The 20661-nt window shown below is 43.6% G+C and overlaps 1 protein-coding gene across 1 annotated transcript in view; it reads left to right on the top strand.

Moving 5' to 3' along the window:
* NRG2 (neuregulin 2) overlaps positions 1 to 20661 on the top strand; it is a 243993-nt gene that overhangs the window by 182714 nt on the left and 40618 nt on the right. Inside the window, 2 exon segments of the mRNA XM_051978533.1 lie at positions 14095 to 14266; positions 20508 to 20626. Coding sequence (XP_051834493.1) covers positions 14095 to 14266; positions 20508 to 20626 — 291 coding nt within the window.

The raw sequence follows: 20661 nt of genomic DNA, 5'->3' as shown, positions 1-20661 counted from the left end.
CAGTTATTTGTAACAGAAAATAAAAAGGGGGGCAATTTAAAACTAGCCCCACATATCTCGAATCTGACAGTGCTTGCAGTAGCACATCCCTTGTTCCCTGTGTCTATAAGAAGAAAAGGAGGTACATTTTCTTCTCTCTTCTTTGGGACCAAGCTTGTCACAATTAGACAGCATTCAGATTTATTTTTGGTTTTGGTTTATTTTTTATATTTTAGGGTCATTGTATATAGTTTTCCTGATTCTACCTGCTTAACTTCCTATCTGTTTGTGTAAGTCTTTCAATGTTTCTCTGTATCCTTCCCTGTCATTGTTACCTCTCAGTTTGGCTGCTTGGTTGTGATTGTATAAAGGCAAGAACTGAATTGAAGAGGGGAGAAAGAGTTTGGGCTCAGGAACCAAAACCTGAGTAGAAAGGTTCTGTGCCTGAGGTTCATGAGCCTTCAAGGGTCCCTTGTAAAGATTTCAGGTGGTCTGTGAACTTGGATGGAAAAACATTCACATCTTTAATTTTATTAACCTCTATCTGAAATTTAGCATTTCTTTCTATCAAGATTTAAAACAAAAGAAAACAAAACTATTTTGAGTCCATGGATTTCATTAGATAACCCCCAAAGAGGTTAAGGACCCATGTTTTAGAGTCTTATCTCTGCTTCTTCTAGGGTGAGAGTAGGGATGGCTGCTGCCTCGCTGTGCTGTGAAACATAGAGAAGAGAAGGAAGAGCCAAACAGGGAGGAGGCAGTCAGTCTGTGAGAGGGTCAGGTTCCAGGGGGGACCTGGGGGTGAGAAGTAAAGGCGTGGCCCATCCTGTGTGAAGAGGGGATCTCAGGGGAGTTATTGGCTTATCCCAGCCCCTGATCATAGAGCTTGTCATTCTTCACTCAAGTTCTTGATTGGCAAACAGGTTCCTCTGTTTCTCTGACAGCCCCCAGAGCCTCGCTTCCTTATCCCCATGTGGGGGAAAAGTTCTTTCCTACCTCACTAGCAGTGGGGGCATGGACGCCCTAGGCCTGGGTGGGGCAAGCTGCAGGTGTGGGCTCTGTGGAATGACTCACTAGGAGTTCATGGGGCTGACGCCTGGGATCCTACCCTGGATCCCTTAGGAATTTGGGGGGTTGGGGGGAGAGTTGGTATTATGGGAGCCCTAGCTCTCACTTCCCTGAGATTTCCTATAAACATGTTATCCAGCCTGGGGAAGTGAGTGCAAAGAACATTGCATCTGGGTCAGAAGACCTCATTGTAAGCCCTGCTCTGCTGTTTTCAGACTGTGTCCTTGGATGAGTCCCAGGATCACGAAAATAGAGTTGGAAGATACCTTAGAGGGCATCCAACCCGATCCCCTCAATTTATAGATGAGCATATTGACGCCCAGAAAAATGAATTGATTTGCCTCATATGACATAGGTAATAAGTAACTGAGGCAGAATTTAAACTCAGATTTGCTGACTCCAGATCTGGCACTTGTTCCTTTGAACATGATCATTTGCCCTTTCAATGCATCCATTTCCTCATCTATAAAATGAATATTAGATGGATCCCTTCCAGCATTAATATCCTTCTGGGTCTTTATGCTGTATCAGTGATACTTCTATGACTGAGGCTGTGGATTCTTCAAGCTAGAATAGGTCTTTCAAGGTCATCTTATCCATCCTACATCAAACATCACAGACATTTGCCCTAAAATTGTCCCAGGGATCAAACAGATCTGTGGGCATGGGATTTCCCTGTGGGGTGGGGACAACAGTATATAGGGTTACTCAGGATAGGAGGGGATAGCAATATTAATTTTAATCTTAGGTCTCAATTATTCCTCCTCCTTTAGTAGCTTGTGTGTCTGCTCTGGGTTTGGAGCAAGTGCCGTGTCTTCAGCTCCAGCTCACTGGCACCTGGACATCATTAGAAGCTATAACAAGAAGAAGGTGACGACTTTGTACTTTCTGGGTGCCTTTCATCTGAGCAGCTCAAAGTATTTTACAGATGGAGACTCATCCATCCTCAGGATACCTCCCTGAGGAAGGAGGGAAGCTATATACTTGCTCAGATCCTTGGCCCCATCAGACAGGTACATCAGCCTGGAAAGAGGGGAGGGGACAAAGTGAGTCAGGTACGAAGAAGCCAGGCTCAGGGAATGCAGAGGGGTGGCCATGGGGTTAAAGGGAGAGGCAAGAGATTGGAGAAACTGAGTCTTGACTTTGGGCTGCAGGGTTTAAAAAGCCCTTAGGTGATAAGATTTCTTCCCAAAAATATGTGATAACTACTGTTTGCATGGAGGCCAATTCTAAGCTCTGCGAAATCATAAATCTTAGATTGAGGGGAATCTTGGAAGACATCTAACGTAACTCTCCCTTGTGAAAAGATTTAAAGAGGTGAAATGGTGTGTCCAAGATCCCACACAGCTAGTAAGTGGCAGAGTTTGGCTTCTAACTGAGATTGTGGGACTCCAAATCTGGAGGCTGCCTCTATGAGTTGTTCAGAAGTAGGGTCCTACTTTTGGGCCAGGTGTTGGCTGGTAGCCCCAAATATATCCCTCAAGAGTAGTAACCAGTTTCTCAAAGACCCTGCAACCATTTCAGAACAACACTGAACTCTGGGCACTCTCAAAGTGTGAGATACACAGACTCCTAAAATGCAGAAATAATGGTGATGAGACCCTGCCTCTTCTCTGACAATCTTCTGCCTTCTGCCTCCAGAACTGAACTGTACTTTTATAAGCTAACTGGCTAGAGAAGTGTGGGACAGCATAAGGTGGCTGGCTTTTGAGTGAAATGACCTGGGATCAAATTCTGCCTTTGACACTCATTACCCAAATGACCTTGGACATGTCTCAACATCTTGACATCTCTCCCAGATCTGTTTCCTCCTTCATGATATGATCGATTTGTACTAGACAAGTTAGCTTTTTGCTTTCCCCCATTCTCCCATATCCATGCAATTTGCCAAGTCTTATCAATTCTATATTCTCAACATTTCTCAAATGTATATCCTTCTCCCATCACAATCACCCTAATCCAGGCCCTCCTCATTACATCTTACCTGGACTTAGGGAAAAAAGTCCTTCTTGGTCTCCTCGTCTCTGGTCTCATTCTTCTTTCAGTCCATCCTCAACACAGCTACCAAATTAATATTTCCATGGCACAGGGATGGCTACGGCATTCCCTGGCTTAGAAAATCTGGGAGCTCCCTATTGGCATTTCAAATCCTTCCCCTCTGGGACCATTCCCACCTTTCCAGATTGAGGTGACTGCTCACTACTTTCCCTCATATACTCCATGCTCCAGCCAAATTGGGCAGCTTGCTTCTCCCTACATACAACATGTCCCCTTCCATCTCTGTCCCTTTGACAAGCTGTCCCTTATTCCTGGAATGCTATGCCTCGAGCTCTGCTTCTTGGGATTCCAGGCTCCCTCTGACTCTTAAACCAAGAGGCTTTTTCTGATTCCCTCAATTAGTGGTGCCCTCCTCCAAGTCATTGTGCATTCATATTATATTTATCCTGCACCTATCTGTACGTGAACCTAAGGGGTAGCTGGATGGATAGAGAGCCAGGCTGGGAGTCAGAAGGAGTCATCTTCCTGAGTTCAAATCTGGTCTCAGCAATCATACTTAAACTCCTCAAGGGCAGGGACTATCTCACTTTTGTATTTGTAACCCTAGTTTCTTGAACATGGGAGGCATTTATTAAATGCCTATTTACCATTTGATTTTTCCATCCCTTTCTAGACTAAATCTCTGCTACTATCCAGGAAATGGAGTTTTTTCTAGGTAAAGCTGCCTGTTCTATACATAAAGTTGAGCCTGTGACTTTGGCCTTATTAAAACCATATTTTATCTGAATTCTTGATATTGATAAACTTGTTGAAATATACATGAATGAGAATGGGGAAAAGGAGTGGCCTTTTTTTTTCTGTTTACTCTTCCATCTTTTGACATCCAAGCAGCCATTGATCTAACCATCCAGACTAATAATCCCTCACATTATTTGTTCCTCCTACAGCAGAACTGTGAAGTAGGTGGGGCAAGAATTCTTTTAAAAAATAATAATAGCTTTTTATTTTTCAAACTACATGCAAAGATAGTTTTCAATATCCACCCTTGCACTCTTGTGTTCCAAATTTTTCTCCCTTCCTCCTCATCTCTCTCTCTCTCCTAGATATCAAGTAATCCAGTATAGTTTAAACATGTATAATTCTTCTACACATATTTCCACATTTATCATGCTATGCAAGAAAAATCAGATCAAAAAGGAAAAAAAATGAGAAAGAAAAAAAAAAACAAGCAAACAACCAACCACAGCAAAAAAGATGAAAATATTATGTTGTGATCCAAATTCAGTCTTCATAGTTCTCTCTTTGGATACGCATGGCTCTTTCCATTATAAGTCTATTGGAATTTGAGGCAAGAATTCTTATAACCATTTTACAGATTAAGGCTTAGTAAGACTAAGTGCCTTGCCAAAGATCATATAGCTAATAAGTATCAGAAACAGGACTAGCAAGAACTCAGATTTCCTGACTCCTAGACTAATATTTTTCCTGCTCTTTCTGCTCATGATCAATAAGTAGCTTGTCAACTGTACAGATCATTATATAAGTATAAAATGAACCCTAAGAGGCATTGTGACATAGTGATAGAGAGCCAGTCTTGAAGACAAGAAGACATACGTCCAAATTCCACCTTTGGAACCTGCTCTCTGAATGACCCTGGATAAGTTCCTTTTGTTTCTTGGTGTTCTAGGCAACTCTTAAGTCTATAAATTTACTTTTTGCTGATAGAGGGATTTTCCTATATTCATGAAATCCCTCAGGTCCAGTCCCTATTCCCATCCCTGTATGGAATATTCTTTGCTATGAGTTTTAAGTGGATGATGCTGCTAGAATGATGAATGTGTAATCTGGAGTAGCCCAGCCAGCATGAACCAGAGGGGTAAGTGGGTGGAAGAGGCAAAAAGAAAAGGAACGATGGGCCTAGCAGAGAAGTACAAAGGAGATTATCTGATGAGTCAGGAAGCATCTAAGGGGCCTAGCTAGTATTTTCCCTCTTAATTAGGGACTTGCATGAGAAGATATTTCAGATAGATTCAAAAGTTTGGGCATCTTGTGCAGTGCCCCCTGGTGGCCAAAAGTCAAGACCTGGCCCTCTTAGAAGGAAGAAAGTGGAGGATGGAAATGGGAAATGGGGAACCTTTGGAGGTAACAGAATTTGGAAAGATAGGTCTTAGTCCAAGTCCCCTCTTTTTATAAATGAGTAACAGAGGCCCCCAAATGGAAGTGATTTGGACAAGATCCCATTGTCAATTAATGACAGAGCTGGAACTAGAACCTTCTTACTTAGTGGGTACTTATTCTTCTGTACTGCCATATTATAGGCATCCAGACTGTTCGTAGCCACTGCCAACAGAGGGCCTGAGTGACAAGACAAAAGAAAATTTGTGAAGTATTCTCAGTCTCTGTAGCACAGGAGCCCTTTTCCCCTGTATCCTGTTCATCTCCTTATGGTTTCCCTCTGCCCTTCTCTAGTCAATCCAGGCCTTTGAAGGGGAAAGGGTCTCTCTTGCCTTAGGCCTAGGAATGAGGGAGGTGGGGGGTTCATTCTTGAAGGAGATGGGGCAGGAAGGAATACTTCAATTTAAGAGAATGTTGGAAACACTTCTTGACTCAGTCCTTGCTCGTATTGATTTTCCTCACCCATACCCCATTTGGGAAGAATGGGAACAGAACCAAAGTGTGCTCATCTGTCAGTCACAAAGGGAGGATTTGGAACCCAGAATCTGTGGTCATATTTGAGGGCTCCACAATTGCTGTCCCTGCCCATCCCAAACCCACAGGAAAAAAAAAAAAGGGAAGAAAGAAATCCCTAGCTCTAACTACTAAGCTTCCTGGTATTGTAACCCAGATGATATTTGAGAGCAGCCTTCTGCAGAGAATCCAGTGTCTCAAAGGAAAGCCCAGCATTTCATCAAGTTGAGAATGTATTAGACTTAAAAGATTCTAGTCTCTCTCTCTCTCTCTCTCCCATCCTTCTGCACACACGTACATATAACTTAGGGAGTCTTCATTCAGAAGAAGGGATATATCCTTCTTAATACAAATAGTGAATGAATTTTTTTTCTTTTTTTTAAATCTTCACTCTCCATGTTAAACAGCCCATCTCACTCCTGCCTTTGAGCAGGAATTTGCTGCTCAGTAGTTGTTTCATGGAATTGTCCACTTATTCTGCCTTTCCCTGGATGAAACTCATACTGCTTCCCTTTATTGCCTCATGCTACATAGTTCAAAGTTCTTATTGGCCTTAGTACCTAACTAATAATCTTCTGGTATCAGGGGATACAGTGCCTCATCCTCCCAAGCACTTTAAGCCTCCCCAACTAACCTTTGCTGGCCTCCCCTCATATTTTTCTACCTGCAGCCTCTGCTCCAGAAGAATAATTCTGAAACACAATATGTACCTATCTTCCCTCCCTCATCTTTTCTCTTTACTGCTTCCACATCCTACCTATATTTTATGTTATTCGTCTTCCATAAATCCTTTCTTGACTGCTGCTGCTGAAGACAACTTTTTCTCTTGGTGTTTCCCTAGCTCATTTTGCCTGTATGGCATCTATCCCGTTCTGTCTTGTATTCTAGTTACTTATCAACAAATCTAGCAAGGAAGCTAGTTAGACTTTAAGCTTCCTGAGGGGATTCATTTCTTTATCATCCCAGTCTATCTCACAGACTGATGTCTGTTGAATTGAATTAAGAGAAAGCCATTATGTTAGGAGAACACTGGATAGGTAGAGGGTTAATATGGTACTAATTAAACCATATGAACCTCCAGATCTGATGATCCCTGGTAGAGTAAAGTTGGCCCTCCTGGGGTAGGTGAAAGGAAATCGAGAAAGATTGGGCCCAGCTTAAGGTTAGCTCTGTTCATCTGACTTCCTTGAGAGGGAGAAAAAGCATTTGAGTGGGCAGAGTTTGAAGGGTGCTTGTTGGCACCCAAGAAAAGGAAACATCCCTGGCAAAGGGTGAAGAGAAAGGGCTTCTTCCAAAAGAGGAAAATCTTCTCTCCTTTTAACCTACCCCATCCCTGGGGCCTTGGTAAATTGTTTTCTGTTTGTTTGTGGGTGATTTTTTTTTTTTTTTTTGTCAAGGCACTGATTTGATTTTATTTCTTTAGCCTTTTATGGGAGCTAGGGACCTGAGCTGGCTGAAGCTTTGTTTAGGGATTGTTTGAAGTGGCTGGTGAACATGTTCTTCTTTGGTATTTGGGACAGAGAAGTTCAAGATACTCATAAATGTAGAATGTCAGTCCCACAATCCCACCTATCCAGTATTGTGCCTTTGGTGGAGGGGGGGGGGCAGGGAAAGAGAGAGAGAGAGAGAGAGAGAGAGAGTGTGTGTGTGTGTGTGTGTGTGTGTGTGTGTGTGTGTGTGTGTGTAACCAGTTGTCATGGAAGGATGGATTAAGGGAGGTTATGATTTTCTCCCTAATAGGTTAGAGAATTTGGTTTCGAATTTGTTATAAACATTTCTAATATAGTGACAAAATAACCACAATCACCAACCTAAATAAGTTTTTCATAAGTTTGACTCTGTGAACAGATTTCTCCCCGCCTTTTTAAAACTTTTTCATGCTATAGAAGAAAGTGCAGAAAGACTTGGGGCCCCTTAGAATGGAGATCCTGATACCTTTCCTGCCTTCCTTCTGGGGATTATTCTGGAGAGAAAGGGAGATCATTGAAGCGAAAGTACTCAAAAAACCAAGGTGAAATCAGGGCATTCAATTCTGTTTCTAACCTATATCATTTTTTAGGGAAATGAGTTCCCTTTAGGTAAAGTAGAGCTCCCTTTTATTTTTTTTTTAAACTTCCCATCTAACCCTTTAAGGACAAGGTGCCTTGTTTTATAATCTTAGGTTTGAAGGTTAATTTTATGTTCTTCATTCCAATATTCTTTGTCATTCTAAGACAGATCCCCAAATCATGGTAACAAAGTTAGAAACAACATTTCTACATGAAGCGGAAGCTCCAGAAGGCATTCCATCCCTAAGTCCATGGGCCAAGGCCCCTGAACTTCCCCTTTCTAGTCCCTGACTAATCAGAAGGCATTAAAGAAGTTCATTAGGGTTCTGAGCCCCCAGACAGTCACCATTCTGGGTGTAGGCGGATATTGAGAGTTTCCCTTTTGTTCTGGGGCTCAGAATGCCTTTAGCTGCAGAAACTGGCCAAACTTTGGAAAAAGGCAAACATGAAGAGAATTGTCAGGGAATAGTCACTTCAAGGGACTCCTAGGGCTTCAAATGGACAAGTAACTTAAAAAGTTGGACAACCTGACTTTCCTCTCCCTACCCCCTACCTTCCATTCCCTCAGTAGGGACAGGGAAGAATTAAAGAGCAGAACTGTCCATCTGAAGGTAAAGTGGCCTTGTTTCCTACAAACGAAAGCACCGGGTATCTCTCATTTCCCACCCTTAGTGAGGTAAAAACCAGCCCTCTGGAGGTAGGAGGTGCAGGACTGGGAAGGACTGAAATTCCTGTGCTGAGGCTGGTAGAGAGTGAGCTTGCGAGTTCTGAAATGCAGTTGGGCTAAATCCAATCCGTTGTCTGCACTAAGTCAAACATCAATGGGGTGAACCTGGGAGGGTGCAGACTTTCTGTGCCGATCAGCAGTGGGATCAGTCTGAGTGGTGGCTGAAGTAAAGGTTCAGTGTTTACCCCTTTTGGGCAGAAAAAAAAAACAAGCTTGGTGAGCATGGCAAGGATAACCCATCTCTGTCATGAATGGGGTCTGTCTGACTCACATGGTATAGATGGTTGTAGTGTATAGTCTGCACCTCTGCGGAAAGCTGGGTGACTGTTGTTCTGTCCCGTGTACCTGTGTGATTCTCCCCTCCCTTCCCCATCTTTCTGCCGTGTACCTATGTTAACTTTGTGTAATTTTTGTTCCTGCCTATGTAAACCCCCAGATGCTATCGTTTCTTGCTCATCTCTAAATTTGAAATCCCCAAGAGCCAGAGGTCTACCCTGCCATGAGGTTACAACTTATGGCTGAACCTCAGGATTGGGTTCTGTATGCAACGGTGGGTAGAGAGGAAAAATGCCGGAGGAAGTAGGGATGCTGGCCTTGGCTCCATTGGCTCCTTCCTACTCAGCCCTCCCCCTCTTTAACTTTCTCTCCTTTCTTTTGTCTCCTTCTTTGCCCCTTTCCAATCTTGATCCTAGCTAGCTTTCCTTCTGTCCCACTCTGGCTCCCTCAGCCTATTCTCCACCAAAAAACATGGCGGAGGACACATAATGAATTCAATTGAGATTCCAACAGTCTGCAAACACACACACACACACACATATATAATTTTAAAAAAAGTTTTAAGGTGTGCAAAGAGCTTTGCATATATTATCTCATTTTGATCCTGTGGGGTCAATGCTATTTTTATCCTCATTTTAGAAATGAGACCCAAAGAGGTCAGTGGTTTGTTGGGTCCCACAGGTGAGACAGAATTGGAAGTCACATCTTCCAGATCCCAGGACACCGGCAGGCTGCCGAAGCCGGGCAGGGGCAGACCTAACCGCCTGCTAGGTCCATGCCAAGCTGCCATCGAAAACCTTGCCCCTGGGGGATGCAAACTGGCTTAGCTGGGAGTCTCCGTGCCAAGGCCCCTCCGTGAGGGCGGAGCCACTGCTCCTGCAGACCAATCAGAGGCAGGCCATGAGAGGGTCCGGCTGTCCCTTTCACAGCGCAGGGGAAAGGGACCGGAACCTCTTACGGCTGCTGCATTTTTTAAAATTTCCATTTCTTTTTCTCTACCATTTGAACTCAGAGTCTATAATTAGCAGCCTATGGGTTACAGCAGGATTGGGAGTGGGAAGAGGGGAGTTGGAGACAACACCTCCATCTGGGCTGGGGTGCAGGTGGAAGCTCCCCGGGAAGGTGGAGGGGGGCTGTTGCGATGCTGGGGCCTAGTTGACAGATGAGAAGTGGGAGACTTTGATGTTTCGGGGTGTTTCCCAGCAAAGGGGCTGGCTCAGCATTAGTCAGGAGGGTGAGGATCATTAGTCCTTTCAAGAATCCGCTGGCCCTGCCCACCTATCCCCTTGTTGTTAATGGGCGGAGCCTGGAAGGGAGGGTGCTGGGGGAAAGGGAGGGGGTCTGCGCTTTCCCTGAGTGGTGAAGCTGGGCCTCCGGTGTCAGATCTCTGAAGGTCTGGTGCCCGCCTCAGATTAACGAGGTTGGGCTGTCAGCATCAGAGGCGCCTCCCAGAATGCTAAAAATGAAAATAACTTGTTGATGATGTTGTTTTTTATGCTGGTACCGGACACGAGAGCGACGCCTGGGTTTAGGGGGGTGGTGTTGAACCCCAGAGGAAGGCAGTGGACTCCCAGGCTCCCCACTCCCATGGGCCTTGAGGCCTTTCACCTTTGCGGTGTGGTCTGTTTTCCTTGAGTTTTGTAGAATCCAGCCTCGAGGAAAAGACTTTCTGGTGACTTAAGGCTTCTATGAGGCATTTCCCCTTTATTCTATGAAGCACAACACCTCCAGAGGTCCACAGCCTGTGAAGATGTCACAGAGGTCCTTCTCTGAGGAATGAACTAGGTAACTTTGTGAAGTCCTTCCTGACTCAAGAAATCCATGAAAAGTGAGGTTCTAGAGATGAAAGTCCAGAAAGAGGCATGGATGCATTCTGATTAACTGAGATGGAAAAAGCGACCTTGGTGGCAGGGAGGCTTCCCCAGATTCACGCTTTCCTTCTTTTGCCCCCCAGCTTCAGGTTGGGGGTGAGTCACCCCAGGATTTTCAGAGCCAGGTGTCGATGCTGTTCCATGGGGAAGTTCCGTTCCCACTGCTACTTATATAGCTCTTCTTCTTTCTGCCAGTGGCCTCTGTGTGTCTGCCCACCGGCAGTACCATTTACCTCCATTATAGGACTTGGACTCCCTGGCACACAATTAATCTCTCATTAGGGCTGGAGCTGCTTTTAGCTTACTGTTTTAAGAGCTCCCTCTCTCTGGTGCGAAGGGGAACAATGAGAATAAAATTAGAGATACATTTCTCCCTTGGCTGAGGTTTCAGTCTCACTGTGTAGGTGCTGTGTAGGTGCTTTGTCCTTTGTGTTATCTCATTGTACTCTAGTCCAGACTCCTGAAAGGTAGGACCTCAAGGACTGTTCCTGAGACCAACTTCTAAGTAGTGAATAGAAAGGACCCTAGAGCCTCCTTATCCTGAGGTCCCCTTTTAGCTCCAACTTCCCTCCTTAGATTCCTGCTTAAAGCCTAGTCTAAGCATCTGGAAGCAGTCAAATCTCATGGGACAACACTGATGCTTTTTTGTCTTCTCCCCATCAATAAGAAAAAGTTTGACTCCCATTTTGTCCCTATAGGTCACACAGCAATCAGAGAAGGAAACAAAGTGCTACAAAGCACTACACACCTGTATTATTGACCACTAATTATTGGGGAAGTTCTATGCATTCCCCACCCCTCAGACCTTGAGTGTTGGCCCAGGTTCAGTCCGGGACAGGAACACAAAAAACACAAACCCAATCTGTTTTTCCTTTAAACAAGCCAGACTGACTCCAAGAGATCAGCTCTGTTGTGCTCTTTTGTTATGGAGTCCCAATCCCCAGTGCTTCCTATTCCTGGTTTCTGAGCAGGATACTTCCCACAGAATGGGATTTTATAGATACCAGAAAGGTCCCCTCTTATCCTCTCCTACCTCACCTAATCCTTTAATAGGAGCTAACAGCTTTGAAGATGCAGTTACCATAAAGGCAACCTATGACATAGAGCATGAAATTGCTAGTCAGAAAACTAGTTCCAGCCTTGCCATGTCCATTGGGCTTTAGGAAAGAGCACAAGAGTTAGGAGGCCTGGGTTTAAATTTCATCTCTGCCACTTTCTGGGACCTTATATAAAATCACCTAATTTCTTGGCTCCATCCAAGTTCATCATTCTTAAAACAAGGTGGCAAAAAATTGGAAAATGAGTAAATACCCAGTGGTTGAAGAATGGATGAATAAGTGATAGTATATGAGAGTAATGGAATATTATTTTTCTATAAAAAATGAACAGGTTGATTTTAGAAAAACCTAGAAAGATTCACACAAACCAATGCTGAGTGAAGCAGATTGTAAACAGCAGCAACAAAATTGGATGATAATCAATTATAACATACTTGGTGGATCTCAGCAAGTCAGTGATCCAAGGCAATCCCAATAAACTTTGGATGAAAAATGTCATTGGCATAGAGAGAGAGAATGATGGAAACTCAAGGTAGATCAATGAATACTATTTTCACCTTTTTTTTCCCTTTTGCTTTTTTTTGGTTCCGATTTTTCTCTCCCAACATGACTCATATGGAAATATATTAAAAAATGAATGTATATGTATAACCTAAAAAAAAAAGAAAAGTAAAAAAAAAGGAGTCAATCTATTAGCAAGCATTCATAAGTGCTTAATGTATGTTAGACTCAATGCTAAGCACTGAAGATATAAAGAAAAAGCCCTTTAAAATTCTTTCTAACTCTAAAAATATTATTAGTCACTCTATCCTCTCAGCCTCTGTTTTTTCATCTGTAAAATGAGGACACAGACCACAATCCACTAGTTGTGGTAAGGATCAAAGAAATAGAATTGAAAGGAATTCATGGAGTTAGTACACCTGAAATAGCCTATTGAGATGTTAACTTCTTCTAAGAGAGACAACTTGGAGAGACAGCATGATATAATGGAAAGAGTAGTGAGACTTGGAGTTAAGATCAGGGATTGAATCTGGAATCTAAATATCCATTAGCTGTATGATCATGGGCAAATTACAACCTTAATTTTCGTTTTTTTGGTTTTTTTTTTTTTTTATTAAAAATCCATTTTCTTTCCTTCCTACCAGGAAAAAAAAACAAAACAAAACCAAAAGGAAGTCCTATCAAAACAAATCCCATATTGGCTATATCTATATCTATATATATATATCTTAATCTGAATTATCAATCTGTTGGAGGGGGTTAGTTTGGTAATCATGGGTCTTCTGGAATCCTGAATGGCCATTACATTGATCTGAGATCTTCACTCTTTCAAAGATGTCTTTACAATGTTGTTATTGAATAAATCGTTTAGGGTTGGGTTCTGCTCACTTCTCCTGTATCATTAACAGGTCTTCCTAGGTTTCTTTGAAACTGTCTTTTTCATTATTTTTATAGCATAAAGGTATTCCATAATCTATTCAACCATTCTCCAATTGATGGGTGCTTCCCTAGTTCCCAGCTCTTTGCTACATAAAACAGCTGCTGTAAATACTATATATATATATCTTTTTCTCTTTAGTAATGCTGTGTGTGTGTGTGTGTGTGTGTGTGTGTGTGTGTGTGTGTGTGTGTGTGTGTGTGTAGGTTCTTTTTCTTTTTCTTTCTAGTAATGCTATATAGTTGGGTCAAAAAGTATCCAGTTTAGTGACTGGGGACATAGTTCTAAGTTGCTTTCCAGAATGGCTAGAGCAATTCTCAGCATCATCAACAATGCATTAGTGTGTGTCTGTTTTTCCCCTACCCCTCAAATATTTATCACTTTACCTTTTTGTCATCTTTGCCTCATAACATAATCATCAGATGATTGAGGTGGAACCTCAGAATTGCTTTAATTTGCCTCACTTAACATCTTTTAAAACTTTTAAGTTTCCTTTACTGTAAAATGGGGTTAATAATACCAGTGGTACTTACCTCATAGGGTTGTTGTGAGACACAGTGAGATAATGTATCTAAAGTGCTTCGTAAACCTTAAAGTGCTCATATAAATGTCAGCTAATATTATTACAATTATTTATGCTCACACTTTGGTGTGAATGGTTGATAGCTGATCTTTTCCTGAGAGCAGGTTTGGAAAAATGAAGAAAAAAGGAAAGATCCGGGCCATTGAAAGATTTAAGATGCTGCAAGAAAAAGGGAAAGAGCAAAGAAAAAGAAGCCTGGGGGCACCCGAGATAAACTTTGCCAGAATAACAATTTGGCCGGCTGCGGGCCAAGCCTCACCAGGCTCATGCACACCCTGTTGCCTTCTGGGGAATCCCCATCTGCTATGCCCTATCCCCAGAGCTAGGATTGATGGCTCCCTCTGTCTTGTGTTTTTTCAGCTATCCCACCCAAGTTGAAGAAAATGAAGAGCCAGACGGTCCAGGTGGGGGAAAAGCAGTCCCTAAAATGTGAGGCAGCTGCCGGCTATCCCCTGCCCACCTACCGTTGGTACAAAGATGGGAAGGAACTCAACAGGAGCAAGGATATCCGAATTAAGTATGGGAATGGCAAGTAAGTACCTGCTTTCCTAGATAATGGCGTCCTGCCCTGCACCTCTGGGTGACCTACAGGAAGCAGAGAGCTGGGAACCCCAGTTCTGAAACCCCAGTTGGCCTTGTGGGAAAGGGTGGCCTCTAGAAGCAAGAGACAAAGCGGACAGTTGGGGGTTGCACTAACCTTAAGATTAGCTAGTGGCACCCCAGTCTCCATTTTACCCAATCTCCTTCCTACTATTCTTTAGTAATTCCCTCCCAAAGTCTTGCCTCTGGAATTTTGAATATAGCCCCAACATGTAGTGCCAGCATGATCACAAGTACCTAATAAATGCTCAGGGAGTTTTTGTGATTCTCTGAAGTCAACCTTAAGTCATAAGTAAAAGAAGCTAACTATATAATTTGATTTCAGGGGCCAGAGACCACCCTTCCCATCTCTTCAGGATCTTACCATGTGCCTGAAGTCCTCACTCTTAGTCAGGGCTTTAGATTGAAGTGTCATCCTTTTAATGCTTCTGTGTCTCTGAGAGGTATCATGTGTACCCATTAGAGATGGTTAAGTTATATTCGATTTCTGACTGTCATTTTACAGGTGACAAAGTCCCAAGGGAAAGGGACATCATTTGAAAAAGAAGCACCAGATATATCCTTGGGAAGGGCCACTAAAACCATGTAGGAGAGCGAGGGAGAATAGCAAAACAAATCGCCCACTTTACAGTTCTGCCTTATTGTCAGGGATACAGCCATCCTGTCCTCTCTAAAAGTGGCTGCATTTATGTGTTTGCAGAGAGGGAGGAATTAGGAAGAGAGGATGTCTCTTCCTCTCTGGATGTGCTGTCTGTTCCTTGGTCAGCCACTGTTCTGTGGTAATAGCGAATTTGAAGAGGATGAAAAAGTATCTCTCCTCAGGAAAATGTTTGTCTGTCCCTATCTTCTTTGGTGAGAACAAGAAGCTCAGGGTCAAGATACCAGACTAGTTCTTTCTTTTGACTTTTCTTCCAAGCCCCTGGGTTCCCATTACATCTCTTTCCTGAGAGCTTAGCCTCTTAACCATATCTATTTGATGACCTAAGGAAAGTAACTTAGAGGCTTTTTGAAATCTTGGATTGGGTTGACCCATATCATCTTGCTTCCACTCTGGTTAAATGTGTATATGAGGCAGGCTCTGGGGAAAACCAGCTGCAGTATTTAGAAGACCCCAGGAACAAGTCCCTTTCTGTCTATTCCTCCTACCAGCAAAGGTAATAACTCAGAATTTACCTGTATCCATAGCAGCCGTGAACCAAAAGGGTTGTGTGGGTGGGTGGGGAGAGAGAATGAGGATGCTATTAATGAAAAGCTCCTTACTAGCAGCAAAATAAAAGTCCTCCTGGATTCATCCTGTATCCCAGACTCATTTTTTTTGTCCTTTTCAATTGGCTAGTATATGTTGCCACTTGGCTACCATTCTACCAGCAAAATAAAAGTCCTCCTGGATTCATCCTGTATCCCAGACTCATTTTTTTTTCCCCTTTTCAATTGGCTAGTACATGTTGCCACTTGGTTACCATTTATCCCAACCAAGACCCCTTTTAACTTCCTGTCCTTTTCACTCACATAAAGTTAATGGTGGGCAATATCATATCACTCCTTCTTTCCCTCCCACCACTACCAGAGGCTTACATAAACTCAGTTCCCTTGATTCCCCCTCTTTCTGTAACTAAATCTATACCATCCCTTCAGAGAAAAACCTAGAGCTCAAGGAGATCATGAGATTAATAATGCTGAGGGCATATTTCTGATGTTTCAGTTCTTCCCTTCTACCACCATTCTGTGGTCAGTGCTACTTGGAGTAGCTAGGGGGTGGGTAACTAAGGGCTGCCTTTATGCTATGGGTTTTGCTGTGAGTTATTTGAATCTCTGGACATGGGAACCATGAACATAGGTCCTAATGAATGGAAAGCCAGTGGGTAGCATCAGTAGAGGTAATGTTCCTCACTGATCTAAGATTGCTCCTCCTCCACCCCATTTTAGTAGGATCCCCAAAGTGAAATTGAGGAAGGGAATTCTCCAGTCTGATCCTGACCCTTTCCTTGACTGAGTTTTGGGGTGATGATGTCATTGTATGACTGATAATTCTCTGGACAAAATAGCTCTTTTCCCTCTTAGTCTGAGATGCTTGAATTGGGAATCAGACCCCTCTAGTCCACTTTTCTTCCTGAGACAGTTACTACCTTGATTTCTCCCTCTGTCAAGTTGCTCTGTAGAGCTGAAGTGGAGTCTCCCTTGATCTTTCTTTCCTGGGCACTCATATTAAGAGACTTCCTTAAACCACATTATGATATTTGTCACTGTTTTCCCATAGTGAAACTCCTCTCTTCACCCCCTCCCCATTCTAGTCCTGTTTGAAGGAGAGGGAAGCAACACAATGATAAACATCGATGTGTAGCTTATGCCTCCCATGGAGGTAGTTCAACTGGATCTTTGAGCCTGTAACACTGAGGAGTTCAGATAAATCTGAGACCCTTGGGGTCAGGCTTTCACATGTATATTTGTACAACTTACCTCTCCCTAACTCTGTAGCTGACATTATGGAAGAAGGATCAAGTATTGATTCCCTTCCCATGGAAGAACAATAGAGACCTTCTTCCATAACAAATACTTTATTCTGCTTCTATTACTGGATCTCTTTCCTTTTCTCTCCCTCCCTTCCCCTCTTTTCTTCCTTCTCTCTCTCTCTCTCTCTCTCTCTCTCTCTCTCTCTCTCTCTCTCTCTCTCTCTCCCCCCCTCCTCTTTCTGTCTCTGTCTCTTGTTATGCTGTCTCTATTTTCTCCATCTGTTAAGTCTGTGTACTGAATTTTTCTGCCTCTCTTCTGTCATACTCTGTCTTCCAATATTCACTATAGTCTCTCCTTCTTTCTTAGGAACAGTTTTAAAAATCTCTACCTCCTCTTCTCCTCCTCCCTCCCCTCCCCCTTCCCCTCCCAGTTCAGGATCCAGGTCCCTCCCCTGGAGAACTACATGTTCCATCATTAATGAGAAGCAGGCTAGGACAGGCCCTGCAGGCGGGCAGGCAGCTCGGAGAGGAAGTGTAGGGATTGGAGGGGGGTGGGTGGGGAGAGGTGGAGCATTCCTACCAGAGTCACTATGTGGGAATGGGGGTGCCAGGTCACATAGGGAAATAAAACCTGGAAACTAAGGGGGCACAACATGTGAAGATACAGCCTGAACCACCGAGAGGAGAATGTGGAACATAGGACTCCAGTGTGAAAGGCTATAGGAAGAACAGTTAGAAAGCAGAGTCGCTGAGACTATGGGGAAACAGGAGCTCTACTCCAAAGACTTCTCAGGGTGCCTTACTCTCCATGTTCTGTTCTGTGGAGCTGGGACCATACTGTGTGACTCAGTTGTTCCCTTCTAATAAGAAACCAATAGGATGGGTCCTATTTTTCAAATGCCTGATAATCTAAACCTGCTGGAATAAAGGTTCCTAACCTTTTTTGTTGTTATAGATCCCTTTGGCTGTCTAATGAAACCTATAAACCACCTCTCTGAATGATGTTTTAAATAAAATACATAAAATTACAAAGGAAATCAAATATGTTAGTCCATTTACAAAAACACATTTTTTTTTTTTAAAACAAGTCATGGGCCTCTGGTTAAGAACTACTGTCCTAGAACTAAAAGGAGTCTCTTGAGGGTATCACATATAACTTCTCTATCTCAGAGCAGAACAGTCTTAATGTAGCTATACTGAAGATTACCATGGAAGATTCCTTGACTGCATATTTGCATATTTCCTTTGCTGCAAGTAAGGTCTTTCCCCCATCTACTCACTATTCCTCTAGTTGAAGCTTAGATCTCTTCCCCCTTACCATGCCCTTCAGCCATGGTGAAGTTTGAAGGAAATTTGCAAATGGGATATGGAGAAAAGGGGGTAGCAAAACTTTTAAGTCATCTGAGTTCAAGATTTACATAGTCTGACTCCCACATGTCTCCCTTTTCTGGGGTGAGATTTCTGAGAAGGAATGGCAAGGGCAGACTCCTGATAAAAGGGGACCACAGTTTCTGATTAAGCTAGGGCCAAGAAGGAAAGAATAGGATGGTCAAAGGGACCTTGGCAACTATTTTTAATGACAAGGAGAAGGAGCCCCAAGGCTGTGGGCAGAAACTGGGCCAAGAAGCTGAAAATGTGCTTTGGGGTAGGAGTAATAACTGTGGCATCACTAAGGATATCTCCATAGCAACAGAAAATGTTGACAACTGTAGGAAGCTGTCCCCTGGGGTCCCAGAAGGAGTATGGTCCCCAGAGGCCCCTGGTCTCACTGAAAGGGGAAAGATTTCTTTGGAAGAGAAGCAACTAGTACTTGTCAATTTGATTTGTTTGATATGGTCCTCTCATGCCTATGCCAGTGCCCCTCTCCTTCCTGCTATCCCACAGGGCTCTGGCCCTGCCTCTCTCCCGTTGTTGCCCTCCCCTCCACTTCTGCTTCTCTTGCCACCCCCATCCCTCACACACACTGCTCATGGCTAAGGGCCCCTGGGCAAGGTATATTCTGGAAGTTGGTAATTAGTTTTGCTGTTCAATAATGAAACGAAGAAGTCATGTTGTGTAAGGAGATTTTCCTGCTTTGTCTTGTTTCTCTCAAGAGACAGGCTACTGTCCTGTGTTTTCATCCAGAAGACTAGCCAGGCTGGGGTAACGGGATGGGAAGGCTCAGCGGTTATTCTCTAGATAGGGCCAAGGGGGTTCCCAGGGATTTAGGATATTAAAGGAATCATCCCAAAGGAAATGGAGATGAAAGGGAAAGGCATCCTGAAAGAAAAAGTGGATGTCTGCACCATCACTGTGGCCCATTTTGGTGCTGGGGAGAAGGTGAGGTTGTACCAAGGAAGTCATTGGAGGCAAATGATCAGGAGCTAGGATCGACCATTGGCATATTTTCTTTATATTTTTCTATCGACAAAAAACATTAATTAATAGAACAGCTACGCCCCACCTCCCTAATACACACACACATACACTCAGAATTACTGCTTTTGAGTTAGCCTTTTAGAGGCTGTATTTCCAGAAGCTAAAGAGATCCCAAAGACAGGGGCAGACCCCTACCTTTCCTGTGACTGAGGAAGTGATATGTCAGGGTAAGATCACCACGTGAGAGGGAAAAGGGTCATTTTTATTTCCTACCAAGATACAGCATGTAGCATCTTTAGCTCCTAGTAATGGTCCTCACAAGGGACATATACTCACTAGCTCACTAATATGGAAAGGAAGTGCAGTTTGCAAGAGGAAAAGCCTTAGCCTAGAAGTCAAGGTGGAGGCTCTAGGCCCAGTTCTACCAGTAACATTCTAGATAACTTTGGGCAAGTCACATCATCCCCCCTGGGTCTCAATTACTTCTTCATCTGTAAAATGGGGATAATTATTCATTACCCTTCCCTTCTTCCCCTTCTTCAGAGGAATGAGGGAATGCATGTAGGGGAAAAAAATGTTCTAAGTGCTTATACAAATGCATAGTGGTGGTGATGGTAGTGCTGGTGGTGTTATTCAAATCCAAACCCACCTGACCAGAAAGCCTGGGAGTTGGATGGATGAGGAACAATATTCCAGGTTTGGTGTTGTCAACTCAGCAGCTCTGAAAATTGTCATCAAGGTAGCTGCTCTCCGAGGTGCTGGGGAGCATCTGGTCCCATCTTAATCTTATGAATCCTCAAGGTTCATGGAAATCTATTTCACCCCAATAGTCTGCCTTTCAGGATGCTACCACCAACACTCCCCAAGCTAGGGTCTCAGTGGGGCTCACATTCATCTCTTCTGGAGTAGCTCACAGTAGCTGATATGCAGTGTCAGATTTTTTTTCCTTCTAAGTTCAGTTTTCTTCATTTTTCTGATAGACTCCTTTCTTCTCCATTCCCTCTTGAGTTGACCTTGTCCCTACCCTCTGGAGTTTATGAACAGCAGACTAAAGGAATACAAGGGGAGGCTCTTGGTATATGGATGGAGGGGGGATTTAATCTACTTCTGGGGCCCCCAACCTAGAAAGCATTTGCAGGTCCCCTGACCAGTTTAGAATCTCTCAAGTCAAGAGCTTCCACCCCTCAAAATAATAGCATCTCTCCATCCCCTTACAGCCACATTCAATCCTTAGGCTGTACACTCCCTCCTCTTCCATCACTGGAAGATAGGCTGTCTGGGGCAGTCAGGGGAAGAACAATTCACCTTCAATCAAAACTTCTTTCCTTTTTCCCCACCCCTCCACCCTCTGCCTCCCCCAAACAGAAGAAACTCCAGGCTGCAGTTCAATAAGGTGAAGGTGGAAGACGCTGGGGAGTATGTCTGTGAGGCAGAAAACATTCTCGGAAAGGACACAGCCAAAGGCAAACTGATTGTGAACAGCGGTACGTCTCTGGGAGCGTCAGGGAGGTGGGGGCTG

The sequence above is a fragment of the Antechinus flavipes genome, chromosome 2, assembly GCF_016432865.1.
Source record: "Antechinus flavipes isolate AdamAnt ecotype Samford, QLD, Australia chromosome 2, AdamAnt_v2, whole genome shotgun sequence".
Taxonomy (NCBI): domain Eukaryota; kingdom Metazoa; phylum Chordata; class Mammalia; order Dasyuromorphia; family Dasyuridae; genus Antechinus; species Antechinus flavipes.
The sequence above is the reverse complement of the archived record's forward strand: the minus strand, read 5'-3'. Positions and strand labels throughout refer to the sequence as shown.